The sequence below is a fragment of the Mchenga conophoros genome, linkage group LG23, assembly GCF_057382185.1.
Source record: "Mchenga conophoros isolate Kocher_MC1m ecotype Shallow Benthic linkage group LG23, M_conophoros_male_GT1.1, whole genome shotgun sequence".
In the NCBI taxonomy this organism is placed as follows: Eukaryota; Metazoa; Chordata; class Actinopteri; order Cichliformes; family Cichlidae; genus Mchenga; species Mchenga conophoros.
In genome coordinates this window covers 4,679,608-4,697,518 of record NC_140547.1, presented here as the reverse complement: position 1 = coordinate 4,697,518, position 17,911 = coordinate 4,679,608, and the positions used below count along the sequence as shown (strand labels likewise).

At 42.3% G+C, this 17,911-nt stretch overlaps 1 protein-coding gene across 1 annotated transcript in view; it reads left to right on the top strand.

Annotated features, from left to right (window-relative positions):
• The window catches only part of agbl4 (AGBL carboxypeptidase 4), a 351,287-nt gene extending 333,591 nt beyond the window's left edge, over positions 1–17,696 (top strand). Inside the window, exons 11-13 of the mRNA XM_085264070.1 lie at positions 4,208–4,370; positions 17,032–17,125; positions 17,259–17,696. Of these exons, the coding sequence (XP_085120196.1) occupies positions 4,208–4,370; positions 17,032–17,125; positions 17,259–17,346 (345 nt within the window). The 3' untranslated portion in view covers positions 17,347–17,696. The remainder of the gene's footprint in view (positions 1–4,207; positions 4,371–17,031; positions 17,126–17,258) is intronic.
• The last annotated feature ends 215 nt before the right edge of the window (positions 17,697–17,911 follow it).

Below are 17,911 nucleotides of genomic sequence, written 5' to 3'. Positions count from 1 at the left end.
GAAACGATTTTCACCTTGTCCAAGGATTAGAGGAAGGGTGAAGGGAAGGGGAGCAAAAAGAGGGAACGCTGAAGCATAAGGATTACGAGAACAACAGCTGGAATGCTTTTTTGCATAGCGTTCGGGTTTCCTGGAGTCCTAAAGAAGTAAAATCTAAAAAGGATTCTCAATTGTGTAAAAATGCATATACTCATAATGGTGAATGTGCATTTATGTTGTATCCAAGCACAGAAAACAAGCAGAAGGTCATGACGAAGCACAGGACTGTAAGTAGGCCAGGAGACTCTGTGTGAGTGACGCAGGTGTTCTGCTAAAGCGCCCTCCTAGGTGGCTAAAACTGAGTTTATTTTGGACGGGAAGGATTGTGCAAACCGAAGGGGGTGAGGAGGAGAAACAAAGGACAACAGCAAAAAAGAACAGAAGGGCACGTGGGTGGAAATATTCACTCAGTGACTGTGACGCTCCTCCACCCTGCTACACGTGCAGAACCTTATAACACCTTTTCATACAGATACATTATCCGCCAAGCTGGTTCGTCTCAGCCCCGGGTCCCTTCCACTGACCTTCGTTCTCTCGGTGACAGTGACATTTCATAGCAGATCCACTTACACACATCATAAAGAATAACCTTTATTGCCCATTGACACATAGGGAAGCCAGACAGGCAGATGTTCAGCCACACACGTATGGAAATGTCACTTATTGTCAGCGTCTATACTCTATGCCGCATTACGAAGGACAAGTACGACGCTATTTCTGGAGAACTTCTCTCGTTTCTCTGTATTGCTTGTGTGACAGCTGGCCCAGGGGTCATCTCCCTCACTGTGCTTTTGTCCCTGTGCCCATTCAGCAGCAGCACAACACAATCATGGCAAACTCCCACTGGTGGCAGCCAAGTCTGCATTTCAGCAAGGCAACTCTCAGTGCACCAGAGTGGAGTGACAGTGAATGGAAACTTTTTTTTTCTATGCACTCCTCCCAAGACGGCATCATAGCCGTGTAGTATAGCTGACAAGCTCAGAACTAAAAATAAATGTAATTTTTCCCCTGCTTTAGCCATTTACAGCCAATCTTTGAAATGACATTGTACAAAACTACTTCAAAGAACTTCCGAGGCACAAACACGTTTTCACTGAAGATACTAATCACAGCAGCTTTTTAAAAAAAATTTCTTTCATTGGTTACTTTAGAGTAGATATGACTCAATCAAGATCTATATCTATGTAAGAAGTGGACTAACCCAACTTCTGTTCTACAAGGACATACCGCATTCACTAAGTAAAGAAATCACTAATAATAAAAGTAGTGATATCAGTGAGACCTCCACTAGCTGGAATGGTATCCAGTATAAAAATCTGACAAATCAGACATCTACCCACTGTGGCGACCCCTTGTAGCAAGGGAGCAGCTGAACGTAGGAATATCATTGTCCAGTAGACACGTTCCTTTGGATGTTTGGATAGCTGAATGAATAACAGAATGCCAGCCTGAAAGTGATCCACCTATCATCTCACATTTGCGGAACTGCGACCTGGCCAGCCAATGGAGGCGCTGGCCCAAATGGTGGCACGCAGAGGGAGCAGGCGGCAGTGTTTCGGCCCGAGTGCCGGATGCAGCTAATACAAAATCTGGCAGCTCGGCTCGGGTCCTGGTCGATACCGTCACAGCCGCCCCCACTGACGTTCCTCGACTTCATGAGAGTAGCTGATGTCCGGTTTGCTCCGTGCTGACTCCTGGGGTGAGGCCAGCCAGGACACAGCCTACCTCCACACCCATACCCACTCTGCAGGTGGGAGCAGCTGGTGCCAGAATCCCACCCCCAACCCCTCCCGGAAATTACGCCCCTGTCGTGCTCAGCCACCTGCTCTGCCGGAGCTGGGGGTCGTGGCGCCGGAGGGGCATGCTCTGTCTGAGCCGGCGGACAGCGAGCCAGGGATTCTGCACAGCTGGAGACAGGGGAAAGTGCGGAAGGGACCTGCCCTGGCCGAGTCGAGGGTCTGCGCACCAGCTGGACCTGCCTCGCTTCCACCAGAGGCCAACGCCGGCTGCCTGCCAAGTCGCCTGTAAGCCTTGGCTCACGTCCGCATCTGCTGCACCACCACCGCTTGCCACGCGGTCAGCCTGCAGACCAGCTCCGTTGCCTCCGCTGGAAACGCGGTCGGCACCCGGGTCTAACACATCCCTGCCGCTAGACCATGGGCCGAAGATGCCGACAGTCGTGGCTGATTCCCTCTCCTACTCGCAGTAGGTTCGGCCGGATGGCTCCCCGGCCTCAGTCGGGTGATGGGGGTATGTGGCGGGGCGTGGTCTGTGGCGCCGCTGCGGTGAGGCTGACACCGACTAAAGCGGCATCAGCAATTACACCTCACCTGCATTGAAGAAGAATGAACTAGCTCCTGTTGTTGTTGGTGGTGTTTGTATGGGGCTGACAGCTGAAAAGCAGCAGCCGTGAGTTGTAGAGACATCAACCGGGAAATAAAGTGTTTGAAAGTGCGAATATGTGGTTGGGTCTGTCATGGGTTTGTTACAGCCATTCAACCACTTCACATGATTTTTATTTGATTTTCATTTATGGAAGGCTAACCTAAGGTGTTAGTAATACTTTTTATGTAGCCGGAAAAGTTGCAATGTGCCACAGTTCAGGCTGTTTGCGCTGAATGTCCTCCCTCAGACTTCTGTTAGTATTATTAACACTCTGTAGGAGATTTAATGCGCACTGTTGGGAAACAAAGCACACTCCTCTGCTCCTGACCTGATGCCCTGCCTCGTTTTTGCACTCTTCAGCATTGAGCTGCTGAAATCAGTTTTAACTGGAAACCAGCTTTCACCACCAGAGATGATCTTCGACATGAAGGTGTCATGGTCCTGGGTCTATTTTCGGGTTTTTGGACTTTCCAGTTTAGTTTATATCAGTATTACGAGATTCCAGGTGTGCTTAGTGTTTGTGTTACTTCTTGTATTTGTTCCTGTTATTGAATTTAGTCTTGTTCTTTGTGCTTTGCTTTTAGTTTTGCTTCCTGCGTCTTGTTTCCCGTGATTTAGTTCACCTGTGTCTCGTTCTCCCCAGCTCTTCCACTCCCATAATCCCTCTTCTGTGTAAATATAGTTCCCGTCTTCCCCTTTGTCTTTGTCAGAGTGTCACTTCACTTTCTTCTCATGTATTCCAGCTCCTGGACACTAGATTTACTTCTCACTTGAGGTTTGCTCTTGTACCCCATTTAGTATTTTCACCACCACTTTAATAAACGGCTTGATTTTAGTTAAACACACTCTGCCTCTTCGTGTCTGCAAGAGAAGTTTGCATTCATGTTTTGTGGACATTTAGGAACTGAGGTGAAATTTAAGATGTAGAAATAGTTAACTTGCAAGCACAAGCTTATTTCTACATAAAGCAGACTTGGTAAAACATTAGTGTTTATTTTCTGATTCATTAAAGGTTTGGGGTGTGCGATTCTTCAACAGAATGTAAGGAATTAACTGTGATGAAGTTATGCCAGAGATGTCCGATATGTTTTGTGCTGCAGAGCTATCTACTGAATTACGCTAACCAGCTAGCCTCATCTCATCTTCTCATCTCATACCACTTTGAGATAATGTTGAGATAGTAAACCACTAACATCCAGTTTGTCCTCGCTCCAAGAGAGGAAGAAATTGTGCTGCCCAGAGAGTTGCATAACTAGGATTGTTTTTAGCCTAACACTAGTTGCGTGCTTCAAACACTTCCTGAAACAGTCACACCAGGCAATGCAGGGAACTTGAATCCTCTGCATGGTTTCTCTAGCCAGTCATTGTGCTGTGTGTTGTGATTTTCTTTTGATAATTTCTAAGCTGTAGCCGTGTTTGGTTAAAACAGAACTTCTAAGGATCCATCAGAAACAACAGAGATGTACTCCACTTTTCAGAAACTGGTGACAGCAAACCAAAAACCAGCACATTGGACTGGAAGAAGGTGTCTGTCCATTCAGGCTTTTGAAAATAGTGTGACTACTTGGTCTCATGTCATACACCTCTTCTTTCCAGATTAGGTTTTCTGGGACTTTGGGAAACATATTGTAGTAGAATTCTGTAGTTTTTATACTATTTGTTGCATTACAGACTTAATGCAACAAATGCTATAACATTCTCCAGACTCCAGCATCTCTGCCGACATAAAGACTTGAATCTAAACCTTTAATGTATCTCAGTTTTTTTCCATCTGTTTCTCTAGTCCAACACTTCCTTTAACCGTGACGTGGTGAAGGCCGGTACCGGTAGGCGTTTCCTTGGCGGTCTTCTCGACGACACGTCCTACTGCTACACTCTCGAGGTGTCCTTCTACAGCTACATGACAGCTGGCAGCACTGCTCCTGTTCCCTACACTGAGGAGACCTGTATCCTTCACTGTGTGTGATCTCTCCATCTTTAAAGTGAAGAGACCAGCAGTAATGTTCTCTCTTCATTTCTCCTCTTCCAAAACACACCAAACAAGCACTGTTTCCGCAGCAACAATCTCCCACTGAAATCAAGCCAACTGATCTTGTAATCACTGGAGTCATTATTTTAATGTTTGTGTTTTGAGCGTTAGCGCATGTGTGTGTGTGTGTGTGTGTGTGTGTCAGGTCATGTGTACTCACTAGAAAAGCATGTTGATCTTTTGTTGCCTCTTCTTGCGACAGATGTGCAGTGACAGAATAGGGATGTGATAGCTGTGTCTATTGATTTCATTTACAAAAGAGAGAGGAGAAAAAGGGGCTTGTGTTGGCATATTTAGCGCTGCGCTTGTGTGTGCGCAGACGGAGCGACGGTTTCTGTAAAACAGCGAAACAAACGGGATCTCTGTCGGCTACAATCATGAGCGCAGCCTTACATTTATCACGGAGACTGAAGGTCACAGGTGTCTTAATGGAGGCGGACGGGAGGAAGTTTTCCTTCGGCTGACCTTCTCAGGGCTGAAGAGCTCCTGAAAGCTGGCCGATGGGGGTTTGATCTTACCGATAGAGTGAGTGAGAAGAGGGAGAAAGAGAGATTTAGAGAGTGAGATAAGGACCCTACATATGAAAAGTATGTGCTCCCCTACACATACTCCACAGGCGAAGGGGTGGGTGGATATAGATGCAGCCCTAGTGCCCTCTAGTGCCAATAACTAGCAAAATCTGCCTCGCCAAAAGAAGAGGCAAGTCACGATTCATTAACACATGGAAAGTTAGATATAGGAAGATCAGTTTTACATATGCATCACTACTAGTCTTTATGGTAATGTTGTTTTTTGGTTTTTAAGTGACAGACGAGAGGCTGAATAAAAACAAGTCTTCTCTTCCTGCTTATAGAGGCTAAAAAAATGCATATTGTGATGTTGCATGTGTGTTTTCCACAAAGGTTTATGACTTTAATGCTTTTGATAGAAACATCTCAGCTCGTTGCATTGCACACATGGAAGAACCAGCATGTGTACGCACATAGAGCAGCCACAGAAAAAAATATGGTAATACACGGAAGAGACAAGTGTCTGGCTGTTATGCTAAACAAAATGCACATAACAAATTCCACTCTGTGTTTTCGTTTGAGGTGGCGGCGGCGCTGGGTTCAGAGCCTGTTCTGTTTGTGTGTGTCTGTGTGCATTTATTCTGAAGGTCAATTTATGAGAGAACCCACGTCTGTTGGGAGGACTTTTTTCTTTGTTTTCCAAATGTGTGTGTGTGTGTGTGTGATGTAGGTTGTGAAAAGTGAGGGTTCCGAAGAGGAGGAGCTCCACAGGGTGGGTACGCAGCACAGGGACCTGGTGTAGAGTGGAGATTGAGGTCAGGCAGGTTGAAGAAACCGACCATGTAAGTTTTTATGCCCCAGCAGTCAGCTCGATGGAGCGTGCAAATCATCAACAGAGACCTTTAGCATCTGCCCCCCCACCCACCCACCACTCCTCCCCTTTCTTGTTTCTCACCTGACACAAACACACACACACACACACATGCACAATCCACTAAACTAATACATGACAAATAAATAATAACCTAGGCCCCTAACTCCTACCACCTTCCAAAAATGCTGCCCTCGCCCTTTCATTTTTCCTGACTCTCCTCCACTGCTGTGACTTGTAGCCACCAAAATTGAAATCTTAACCTTTCACACAGCCGAGGCTTTTGTCACAGTTTGAAGGTGCTCAGAAAACAGCGTAATTCAATGTGTGTGTCTGTCTGAGTTTGTTTTTTGATTCCTCCTCTCCTTTCGTGCGTCTCCTCTATTCTGTCCTTTCCTCTCATCTCATCACCCAGAACATAACAGCTCATTATATCATCTAGTCAAGCTGAGAATCCTCTTCTCTGAAACAGCAGGGACAACCTCTATTGTGTGTCTGTCTTCTCTTTGTCCTCTAATCATTTAACACCTGTGAGCCGGTTTCCATGTGTGCATGCTCATACCTCCTCTAGCACCTATATTTTCTTTATGCTTGCATGCTCTTCTTGCAGCCACTTCCATCAAAGTAAATACCACACAGCAAACTCACAGTAAAAATATTTTAGCCTTGTTTATTGTCTGCACTTTCTTCTTTCTTTTTAAAAAAAAGTAAAACTGCATTTTTTGCAGTTTTTCTGAGGGACCTTCCGGTTCACACCGTGGAAGTTCAGCTGGAAGGGAAAGGGGATGAAGGTTGAGATAAACTGGGATCTTGTTCAAAACTCTGCGTGATGCTTTCTGTTGTGGGTTTGTGTGCGTGTGTAACATAGCCAGTGTGTTTTTCTTTTTGTGTAAGCTTTGGGAGCCTACTTACCTTGTGTGTGCGTGTGTTCTTTTTCCTGTTTTATCTGAGCAACAGTGATCTCTTTGACTTTGAAGAACTAGTTCAAAATTTCTAAAGCCATTAAGAATTTGCTTCCCTGGAAGATTTTGCACTTGTTTTTCCTGTTTTGAAGGGAGCGTCGTTGCTTCTTCTGTCATAATAGAGTCAGGGTTTTTTTTAAATTGTTGTTGTTTTTTAAAGGAGCAATGCACTTTTCTTTTGTGTTCTCTTTCTGCAAGTTTTTTTTCCTTCAGTGGCGAGATATATACAAAGAAAATGGCATTCTTCTCATCAAAGGTGGTCACTCCTGATTTAATCAAGCAACAATGTTTGGGTCTTTATTCACAGCAGTAGGTTAGATGCACTGATACAGCATGGATTGACAGCCAAGACAGTTGGCTTTGACATAAATAAAGCTACATATCTGCACACTCTCAAACACATGTGCATACGCACATAGACAAATAGGTGCTCCTCTTTATCTTCATGCGTATGTGATGTCTGTCTGCCAAAGCAACAGCACTCGACAGGCACCTCACCATAACAGTGGGACTCCATGAATACCAGAGCTGCCAATGGAACACAGTATGCATCAGTGAACCTGACACCCAATGGACAGGCTGTGACAAGTATGCAAATGATATAGCTTGGAGGCAAATATGCTTCACTACCACACATCATCCACATCACATCACACAGATACGCGCAAATGGATAGGTGCTCACATATGCAAGACACCCGCATCTACACACACAGTTGATTGCACAAATCTGGTTGCCATGCTCAGATGAACAGGTGTCCTCATATGAGTACTCACAAAGATGCACAAACACATATGTACATCACCGGTGGTGTTTTTCTTTTTTCTTTTACATATGTTGATAAGGCTGGTAAGCCTAAGAAAGTTTGCAGATATTATTCGCTCTAGAAAATGCAACATTTCTGCTTTAAAAAAAGTGGTGCTGCAAATGTGCAGTTGAAAACTTTTGAAGTACTAAAAGAAGTTCAATTTCAGTTCAGGTTCAAATACTGAGAGGAATCAAGAGCTTCAAAATACAGTGGAGCTGGAAAAGTCAGCTGACGTGCAGCTAAAGTGCTGGAGATAAAGGCACTGACATTAAATTTCAAATGTAAGAGCAACAGAAATCAGTCGAAATGAACTGAGAAGCCACAGAATCCACTGTTAACATGTGTTTGAAAATTTCTTAAGCCTTTGATTTAAGTCCTGAAAGTAAATAAGGAGAATGCTAAAGAAAGGAGACAGAGAATAATGGACTTGGCCATATATTTGTTTTGGAAAATAATTAAGTGTTTAACAAGGAGTGTCAAAAAACATGACCTTTTACTTTATTTAGTAGCCCAACACGCTGTCATCCCAAAACGTTGGCCACCCAACCCGTCGGAAACATTGGAAAACAATATCTAATACCAGGAGCGTCATTCTATTGAATTCCATCCACACTCCGGCGCGTATCATAGGGACCTTTTGGGTTACTATGAGATGCCTCAGGACGTGACAAATTGTCGGTATGTTACGCATTGGGAATGAGAGCGTTTAGCTTGTGCTCTGAAAGTTGCAGCTGAACTTTCCTCCACACTGACTAGAAGAAATCTTAGTCTTTTCCACTATTGAAAACATGAAGTGCTGAGTTTGGGTCAGAAGGTTAACATGACCAGTCCAAAGCCTCTTAAGCTTTAATTACTCTTGAACCATTCTGACCTTTTCTGTCTTCAATTCAATTCAATTTTATTTATATAGCGCCAAATCACAACAAAAGTCGCCTCAAGGCACTTTATATTGTACAGGAGATACAGAGAAAAACCCAACAATCATATGACCCCCTATGAGCACTTTGGCAACAGTGGGAAGAAAAAACTCCCTTTTAACAGGAAGAAACCTCCGGCAGAACCAGGCTCAGGGAGGGGCGGGGCCATCTGCTTGACAATTCACTGTTAGAATTCACAGGCCCAAACATAGCTACTACCACCACCATCTTTCATGCGATTCCTACGCTGGAATGCTGTGTTTTCCTTCCTCGTAACAAAATGCTTCTCATTTAAGCCACAAAGTTGTATTTTGGTTTCCACCCATCCACATATTGTTTAAGCAGTTTTTGAACTATTCATGTGACCTGTAGCAAGCTGCAAATGTCCTTTTTCACAGAATTGTGGCATTCACCTTTCAGCCCTCTCATACACACGATTGTTGTGTAGCGCTCTCCTAACGGTGGACCTATACACATGAACATCGACCAGTATGAAAGGCCCCTTTAAACACTTACAGATCACCCATAGTGACCTCACAGACCGCTACAGACCGTGTTCTTCGGGTGTTTTTTATGCACTGATCAGAATGTCTTGAATTTGCTCCATTTGTACAAAATCTATCCAGCTGTGGATTTGTGGTGTCCAAGCTATATAGATATGGAGATATGGTTCAGTGCTGAGTCGAGCAAAGTCTCATTTTTTTACGCAGTGTTTCACTTCCATAAACCTGTGCTGTAAATGTCACAGCTGATTGTCAAACCTTTAAATGAAAACAATTGATTTTAATTTCAAATTGAAACTAACCACTAATCCACATACATTTCCACCCAACAGATAAATCATATTTTCCTCAATAAATAAATTGCCAAGTCCAATATATTTTATCTCTTCTGTTCAGTCGGGCCCCTTTTTTATGTAGCTTTTGTGAGCACTTGTGTGAGCATCACTATATCTAGTTGTTTTTATTGTTTTTATTTTTATTTATTATCAGTTCTGTCATAAGATTGTACCACTATAAAAACAAATACATAAAGGATTAATGACAGCAATAAGAAAGAACATAAAGACACACTTTGAGCTATAAACCACAGGTACCAGATGAGATATGTGTGGATATTTTTAGTCACATTTTGTTTTTATAGTACTTTTCTTTTATGAACTTTGAAAACAGAAGCAGTCTTTCTTAACTAACAAAAAAACTGAAAAAATAATAATAACTGGCTCATAGAAATAGCATCCATTATCTCGTTTCAGCGATGATTCAAAAGATTTTGATATTAGTGAATACTTTGGGAAAACAGGAGCCTTTTTTCACACTCATTTCGTTACTCGGGCTTCGGCGCTTGTCTCCTTGGCAGTGTCAGGTCCTCCTGTCAGGGATTTAAATCAGCTCCTGTTTGTCCCTTTGGGTAACAGGACGTGAGGTCTTTCAGCCTACTGATTTGCTACTGGGGACAAAAATGTCCCTTTCTGTATTGCTGTTGTTGACTACCCTCCTGATTAGCATTGATAATTAGCTCTCTACGTGTCAGTGCAGTGACAGGACCTGTCAGTGGCCCGTATTGATGACTTGAATGTCCCCTTGCTTGTCTCCTCGTTAACTCCTGTCCAATCTCGACAGCATTCTCCACGTGTCTTGTTCATTTTACCACTAGGGGCTTTGCTGTCTGCTCATCACCTTGTCTGTCTGTCTGGCAGGACCAGGCACGAGAGACATAGCAGTGAAAGCCGCTAAATGCGGTGCTGACAGCAAACAGCTGCAGTAAACAAGTCATGACGCTCCCCATCCCCTTTGTCTCATGCGTCCCATATCTCATCAGCGTCTTTGCCGGCATGCCCTTCAGCCATGACAGTGACCGCCTATTGATTAGACAAGACCGTTATGTGTACCAAGATGTTAAAGAATACACACACCTCAGCAACAGATCCTGACAGGCTGCACACACACTCGGACACCCTCTCTATGTCCTTCCCAATAATGGATAATGATTATCCAATGATAATGATAATGTTCTGCGCTCCAGTTAATGAGACAATATTAATAATATTTTGAGTATTAGTCCTTGTGTTATTCAACAGAGACTCCCTCAGAGTGCACCGAAGCAGCTAAAGCAGCTTTTCTAAATATTTCCACCACCATCCACCACTTTAATCCTTGCTACAGCCCGCCGACTGTTTCCTGGCTCGCACATGCATCACTTCCTGCTGGAGCAGCAGTCTCATTCCAGACCCTACGGTTTCCCCCGGCAAAGTGCCAGGCAACAGTCAGGGCATCCTCTCGGTCTCCGACCATTTACCCTGTGGAAGAAGTTCTCCTTCAGAGGCTGACCGTCCATCACAAAACCTCCTGTAATAGACCGTGAGTCGTGACAAGCCAAGCTGAGAGGCCATCTGTGCACGGTGGGGTCCGAGTGATATTTTTGTCGCCAAGCGTGCTTGGCCAGAGAGCTCAGGACTGGCACCAAGCTCTGCTGAGGAAAGAGAACTGAGGAAAACACCGAAAACTTTCCAGAGGTCAGAGGGAATACGCAGAGTGGGTTTTGCACTTGTTTATCAGTATCTGTTTACATCTTTGACTAAGGGCGTGTTTGTGTGCAGATTAATAACTACATATTTACATATCTGCTATTCTTAGTCACAATATAAGCTTGAAATATTAGTCTGCGGGTTTGCTGGTAAGCTCATAACTTTGGTCCAACCAAGAGAGTGTATATAGTAGCTGACATAGTCAGTGGGATGTCCACCTTTGCTCTGTGGTCTTACAGGCATCAGCATCTTGGTTTTTTGAATTTGGAAGATCAAGGGGTTGATTAGGCTGAGAAACCCATTACACTGCACAAATAAGTAGACACACACTGCTCTGTCATTGGTCTAAATTATATCATCATTTACAAAATTAAAACAGCGCTATATTTCGATTAACTTAAAAGTAGAGACAAAGTACATAAACTCATCACAAAAGTGCTTACAGAAGCTGTAATCAAGCAGTTGGTAGGGCTGTTTTTCAACAGACTACACAATTGCTCTTCTTTTTTGCAGCTCCTTGCCGTTAGAAGTTTTTACATCTACATGATGAATTTATTCCAGATGGTTTCTTGGCTTTACCGAGGCCCAGTTTAAGATGAATAAGCATTATTTAAACTACAGGGTGGGCCATTGATATGGATAAACCGTAATAACATGGGAATGGTTGGTGATATTAAAGTCCTGTTTGTGGCACATGAGTATATGTGAGGGGGCAAACTCCTCAAGATGCGTGGTAACCATGGTGGCCATTTAGAAGTCGGCCATCTTGGATACAACTTTTGGTTTTTCAATAGGAAGAGGGCCATGTGACACATCAAACTTATTGGTAATGTCACAAGAAAAACAATGGTGTGCTTGGTCTCAACGTAACTTTATTCTTTCATCAGTTATTTACAAGTTTCTGACCACTAAAATGTGTTCAATGTGCTGCCCATTGTGTTGGATTGTCAATGCAACCCTCTTCTCCCACTCTTCACACACTGATAGCAACACCGCAGGAGAAATGCCAGCACAGGCATCCAGTATCCGTAGTTTCAGGTGCCAACCATTCCCATGTTATTACGGTTTATCCATATAAATGGCCCACCCTGTATTAATCCTACAAAGGTAATCATGAAGGGTTATTACATCTCAAATGCTAAAATGTTTTAAACATTTTCTGCTCGATCATGCCCAATTTGCTTAAGATTTTTATCACAGAAGGTCTGGGTTAAATAATTTGCTGAGAAATTTTAACTTCATATATGAAGTACTTTTTAGAGTCTGTCTTTTTTTAATGGTTGGTTAGCCCACGCCCAGCATGGTGAAATTTGAAGCCATGTTTGATCTTGAATATCTAGAAAACTATTAAAGATAAAAGCCTGAAATTTTGACCTTTCTCACCATCAAAACGAATCAGGATTTCTTATTTGGACAGGTACAGGTACTGGCTAGGTAAAATATGAAAATAGTTCCATAGTTCCATATTTGAGCACACACAAATAAAAACACTTCATATTGAAAAAGACAATTAGTGACAATTTCTTAATGGCATATAGTTGATTTCATAATAATGAAAATAAAAAATGCAGAATTCTTTTGAATGTTAAATTCAGAGGAAAATGCTATTTTCATCCCAATTTCATGCTGGATTGAGCAAACATGACAAGCTGTACAACAAAAACCTAAATGTCAATAGATAGTCTAATCTCAATACAACACTTTTCAGATGGTACTCTTAATTAAATATTTCATTTAGTTAAATATATTTATATTATTCATTTTCAAGACTAGCTCTACCTAGACTTAGTTGAGACCTACTGCCTTGGAGCAGGCATATAATTCAGGTCAAGTTTAAAATATACAATAATATTTTCAAAAAGATATATCTTGATAAGTCTGCTTATCCTCTTCAGGGTCGCGGTGGGGGTTACACCCTGGAGAGGTTGCCAGTCTGTTGCAGGGATACACTCAACCATTCGCACTCACATTCACAATTATAGGCAATTTAGAGTTTCCAGTTAACCTGTCCCCACTAACTGCATGTCTTTGGACTGTGGGAGGAAGCCAGAGTACCCAGGGAGAACCCACGTAAACACAGAGAGAACATGCAAACTCCACACAGAAAGACCCCGGCCTGAAGGTGGAATTGAACTCAGGACGGGGTCTTTCTGTGAGGCAACAGTGCTAACCACCGTGCACCATGCTGCCTTATCTTGAAAACTATTTGATATATTACACATATATTTGCAGTAATTGTTATGTATGTCCAAACTTTGGATCATAGATTTTTTAAGGAAATCGGAGATGGTCGAGAAGAAGCCCCATGGTGATTTGAGATGTTAAGACCGAGAAGAGACTAAACTTTCAAAAGGAAAATTTGCCCTTTTTCTCAGATATGTGTTTCACCCCAGAATGAATCACAGATTAACTCTTAATTTGTGCCATCGTCATGTCAAAATGATACTCTCTTGATATTACTACAAACTGACAAAACAACATAACCTCTTTCGTCCATCTGTAGTTTCATTTCAACCTAATCAGTATCATCAGGTAGCAGCGCCGAGACAGACTGCCAGGCCCCTGCCCACACACATGCACACACACATTCACAGCAAGTCTGGCCTGATGCAGGACTCACAGACAAACAGCCAGATGGGGTATTAACATAGAGTGTGGAGTCGTGTGGAGAGTGTTGCCATGAGCCTGCCGGGTGAAGAATGAAGTCGTGTGCAAACTCCTCAACACTCACATCAATGCATCATCAAAGGCCAAGGTGACGGGCTCTTTCCGTATTTACAGGCCTAACTTACCAGGTATACTGCTGGGATTTTGTGTCTTTGTGTTGCTTGAAGTATGGTAAATGGTAAATGGCCTGTATTTATATAGCGCTTTACTAGTCCCTAAGGACCCCAAAGCGCTTTACATATCCAGTCATCCACCCATTCACACACACAGTCACACACAAGTATGACAAACTACAAAGCCAGAAGGGTACACCAAGACAGCCTGTTCAAACCGTGGATGGATAGTTTACAAGTTAACAGCTTTGGCCAACTATTTGTCACTTTTATAACGATCATAATTTATGTGGCTTAAAAAGTTCGATGGGAAAAATAAAAATGACCAAATCATCCATCCCATTTTTCCCCTCATCATGCTAAAGCTCTTTCTTCTTTTCTTTTCTTTTTTTTGTATGCCAGTGGTTTCAATCACATAAATAGATAGTCTCGCAGATGACAGGTCATATCTGAGTATCTACAAGGTAATGACAAGGAAAAGTGACAGATTACGTCTCTGTGTTGTTCCATCATGCACGAGCCTTTTGAAGAATGGAGCTAGGTAGAAGTGAGTGCCACATGATAGGAAAAACCCTCATAAATATGTTTTGTTCCAAGTTCTGCATGGATGGATGTCTCGTAAGGATGAATATGTTTATATATAGTGTGACAGGGTGGCTAGATTGATAGGCAGCTGGCACTGATTTTGGTGTTTTTACAGTTCACTCCCTTCAGTGACTACATGAAATGTACGTCTGTTAGTAACATTGTTCTTATTTATCTGAATTTACTCTGTCCGCACTCTTGGTGATTGGGGACGTTGTTGGCATTCGGTCGTTCACTATTTCTCCATTATCTGAACCTGATTGACATCATTACTTGTCTTCCTAGCCTAATGATCACAGGCTTAGCAACAGCACACATGGACGCCTAGCTATCTTGTAAAAGCAGTCGAGTTATTGATATTGTTCCTAATGTAGTGAGAGACAATTAAGCGAGGGAATGATGTGTGCAGTCACCTCTGAATTTAAATGAGGCTTCAGTGTATATGTAATTGCTTTTGTGTGAGTCATACCACCATCATGCGTTTGGCTGGGACAGTTCTGCAGTGTGTTGTAACCTGAGGACTAGATGCTTCTCACCAGTTATGTACTGTACCTCAGTGGGTGTGTTAGTGATGACAAATGGGATTCTAATCTAAAATTTGAATGCGCCGTGCAAGAATTAATTAAATCACAAATATATCTAGGTCTTAAAATTTATCCATCCATCTTGTTTTTTGATGCATATCTGGGTCCAAGTTCTGGGAAGCGCACGGATGCCCAGACCTTGGTCTTCCTGACCACCTCGTTCAGCTCTTCTGGTGGACCACCAAGGCGAGCCCAACCAAGTCAATCCACATCACCTCTCGAGCTGCTCCTGGGTCTGCCCTGGGTCCTCCCCCTAAGTGGACATACCTGAAACACCTCACCTATTAGGTGTCCATGCCCAAATCAGCTCCTCACACCATCTCTAAGGGGAAGTTAATTACTTATTTATTCATTCTTTCTGTCCCTACCCGAAAGATAGGATAGCAAAGATAGGAAGTTGTTGACTGGTTGTGCAGTCTTGCAATTGTCCTCGAATGTCCTTGAAAGGTCATTACTTCAGCTTAAACTTGTTCTCAACGCAGACAAAACAAAACTCATGTTGTTTTCTAAATCAAGGAGACGAGCCCAAACAATCCCATCAGTAACCACTCTTGAAGGTAATAAAATTGAGTTGGTTCACACCTATAAATATCTGGGAATCTTAATTGATGACTCGCTTACCTTCAAACCACATGTAGAGAATCTTGTGAAAAACCTGAAGTTAAAATTGAGATTTTATTTTCAAAATAAGTTGTGTTTCTCTTTTAATACAAAGAAGCGGCTTGTTGCTGCAACATTCTTGCCTGCGCTGGATTATGGTGATATTCTATATATGAATGCTTCTGCTCAATGTCTTCGAATGGTTGATTCTGTGTATCATGCTTCTCTGAGGTTCATCACTAACTGTAAATTTCAGACTCACCACTGTGAGTTATACTCTCAGGTAGGATGGCCTGCTTTGGTAAGTTGGAGGAACTCTCATTTATACAGTTTTATATATAAGGCGATACTTGGGTTGCTGCCTTCTTATCTATGTTCCCTGCTTGTAATGAAACATGCTGGTCGGTATTCTCTTCGTCCGCATGGCTACTTGTTGCTTTCTGTTCCATTTGCCCGAACTGAACTTGGTAAAAGAGCTTTTGTCCATTTAGCACCCTCGGCCTGGAACAAACTGCAGAAGGAATGGAAAATGACTGAATTCATTTCATTAAGTGCTTTTAAATCTAAACTACAAATCCTTGAGGCCAAGTCCATAACATGTAACTGTTTCAATTAGATTGATTGTCATTTTAACTGACTTTTTTATTTTTGTTAGAATTTTATTGAATTTTATTTTTTATTTTATTTGTATTCTTTCACTTATTGTTGCATGTGTGTTGTTGCTGCCTGGGTTTGAGTAATTTCTGTAACTGTGAGACATCTGCTGCTGCCTATCTTGGCCAGGTCTCCCTTGAAAAAGAGGTTTTTAATCTCAATGGGATCTTCCTGGTTAAATAAAGGTTAATAAATAAATAAATAAATAAATAGCAGCTTCAGTGTTTGATGACCAGGACGAAAACCACTCTAATGGATCTGAGTCTCAATCACCCAGGCATAAACCTTCTCGGGGTGATTGGAAAGGTTTAGGTAACTGTGACCTCATAAAGCATGACCATGGCATTCATATGCCAAGGTTAACAGTGAAGTCTGGACAGAAATATGATTTATGCTTCACTTGTTCATAAAACATACAGTTGTATGTGGCGTGTGGAAGCTTCTGTTTGATGCTTTGCATGCATGTTGCAGTATCATAATGTTAAAATGAAGTGAGAGAAAATCAAAATATAAAGCTTCAGAGACCATAAAATAAAAACAATCAGAACACAGTTGCTGTAATCATTCACTGAGCTGAGGGCAATGGCACAATTAGCTAATGATTCTTGTCAGTTTCATATTACATATACCCATTTGACCCATTTTATTCATAAAAATGAGGATATTTCCAGCTTTATGCCTCACTCCACACTTTCCTCTTGGTCATTTGCACCCTTCCTATAATGATTCATTGTTTCTAAGGCTCATTCAAAGGCACTTTGCTTTAACGCCATGTCCTCAGACATGAAGTTGGGCAGGAATGTGGCTCGAACCTTCCTGGATTACTACAAACTCAATAACTTCGTTAAGGACAACAGACCAACTCCTATTCAAAGGTAAAACTGTATGGCACTAGAATTAGATATTCATGAAAGCAAATCTATCTGTGACTATTGTCAAATCTACTTTTGTTTTTCCTCTTCTCTGAATTTCACGCTGTCACTGATGTTCGTCTGTTTTTGTCTCCAGTTCTGGGGTGATGTCCCAGACAGGCAATGGTGTTGGCAGAGACACAGCAGACAGAGAGAAGGAGAAGAGCGAAAGTTTCGGGCACTAGACAGCCAGCCAGACGGACACAGGCTGAGCATGTATAAAATGCAGAGCACTGTGGCAGGAGAATCCTTCACACTTCATTGTGTTTATAAGCTCCACATCTCCCTGGCTATAAAGACTTATTTTCACAGATTTGTAACAGTGGGATGACTGGTACTTGTAGGACTAAACCCAGAAGAGGCTTCCTCCTGGGTTATAAAGCATGGACTGTTGAATACCAAGAGGAGACAGACTGGTTATTCATCTATGTTTCCATCCAAGGCCTTCATTTGGCAGCTCATTTTTTTGTTGAGAAGAAAAAAGTGCATGCGCTCCTGTTGTCCCCCCCCCCCCCTTTTTTCCCCCCAATTTAAATTTTTATCTCTGATTGTATTATAATTAGTCATTAAACATTAAAGCAGTTAATTATTATTTGTACTTGTTGCTCTATTATAACAATAATATTGAGGAGAGCTTTACAGTATATGAAGAATAACTTCAAAGCTTTTTAAAATTTTTTATCTGTGTTCATAGTGCTAAAAAAGAGCATTTTTACATGGTGACTTGAGGTTTTAGGAAACACGAACACA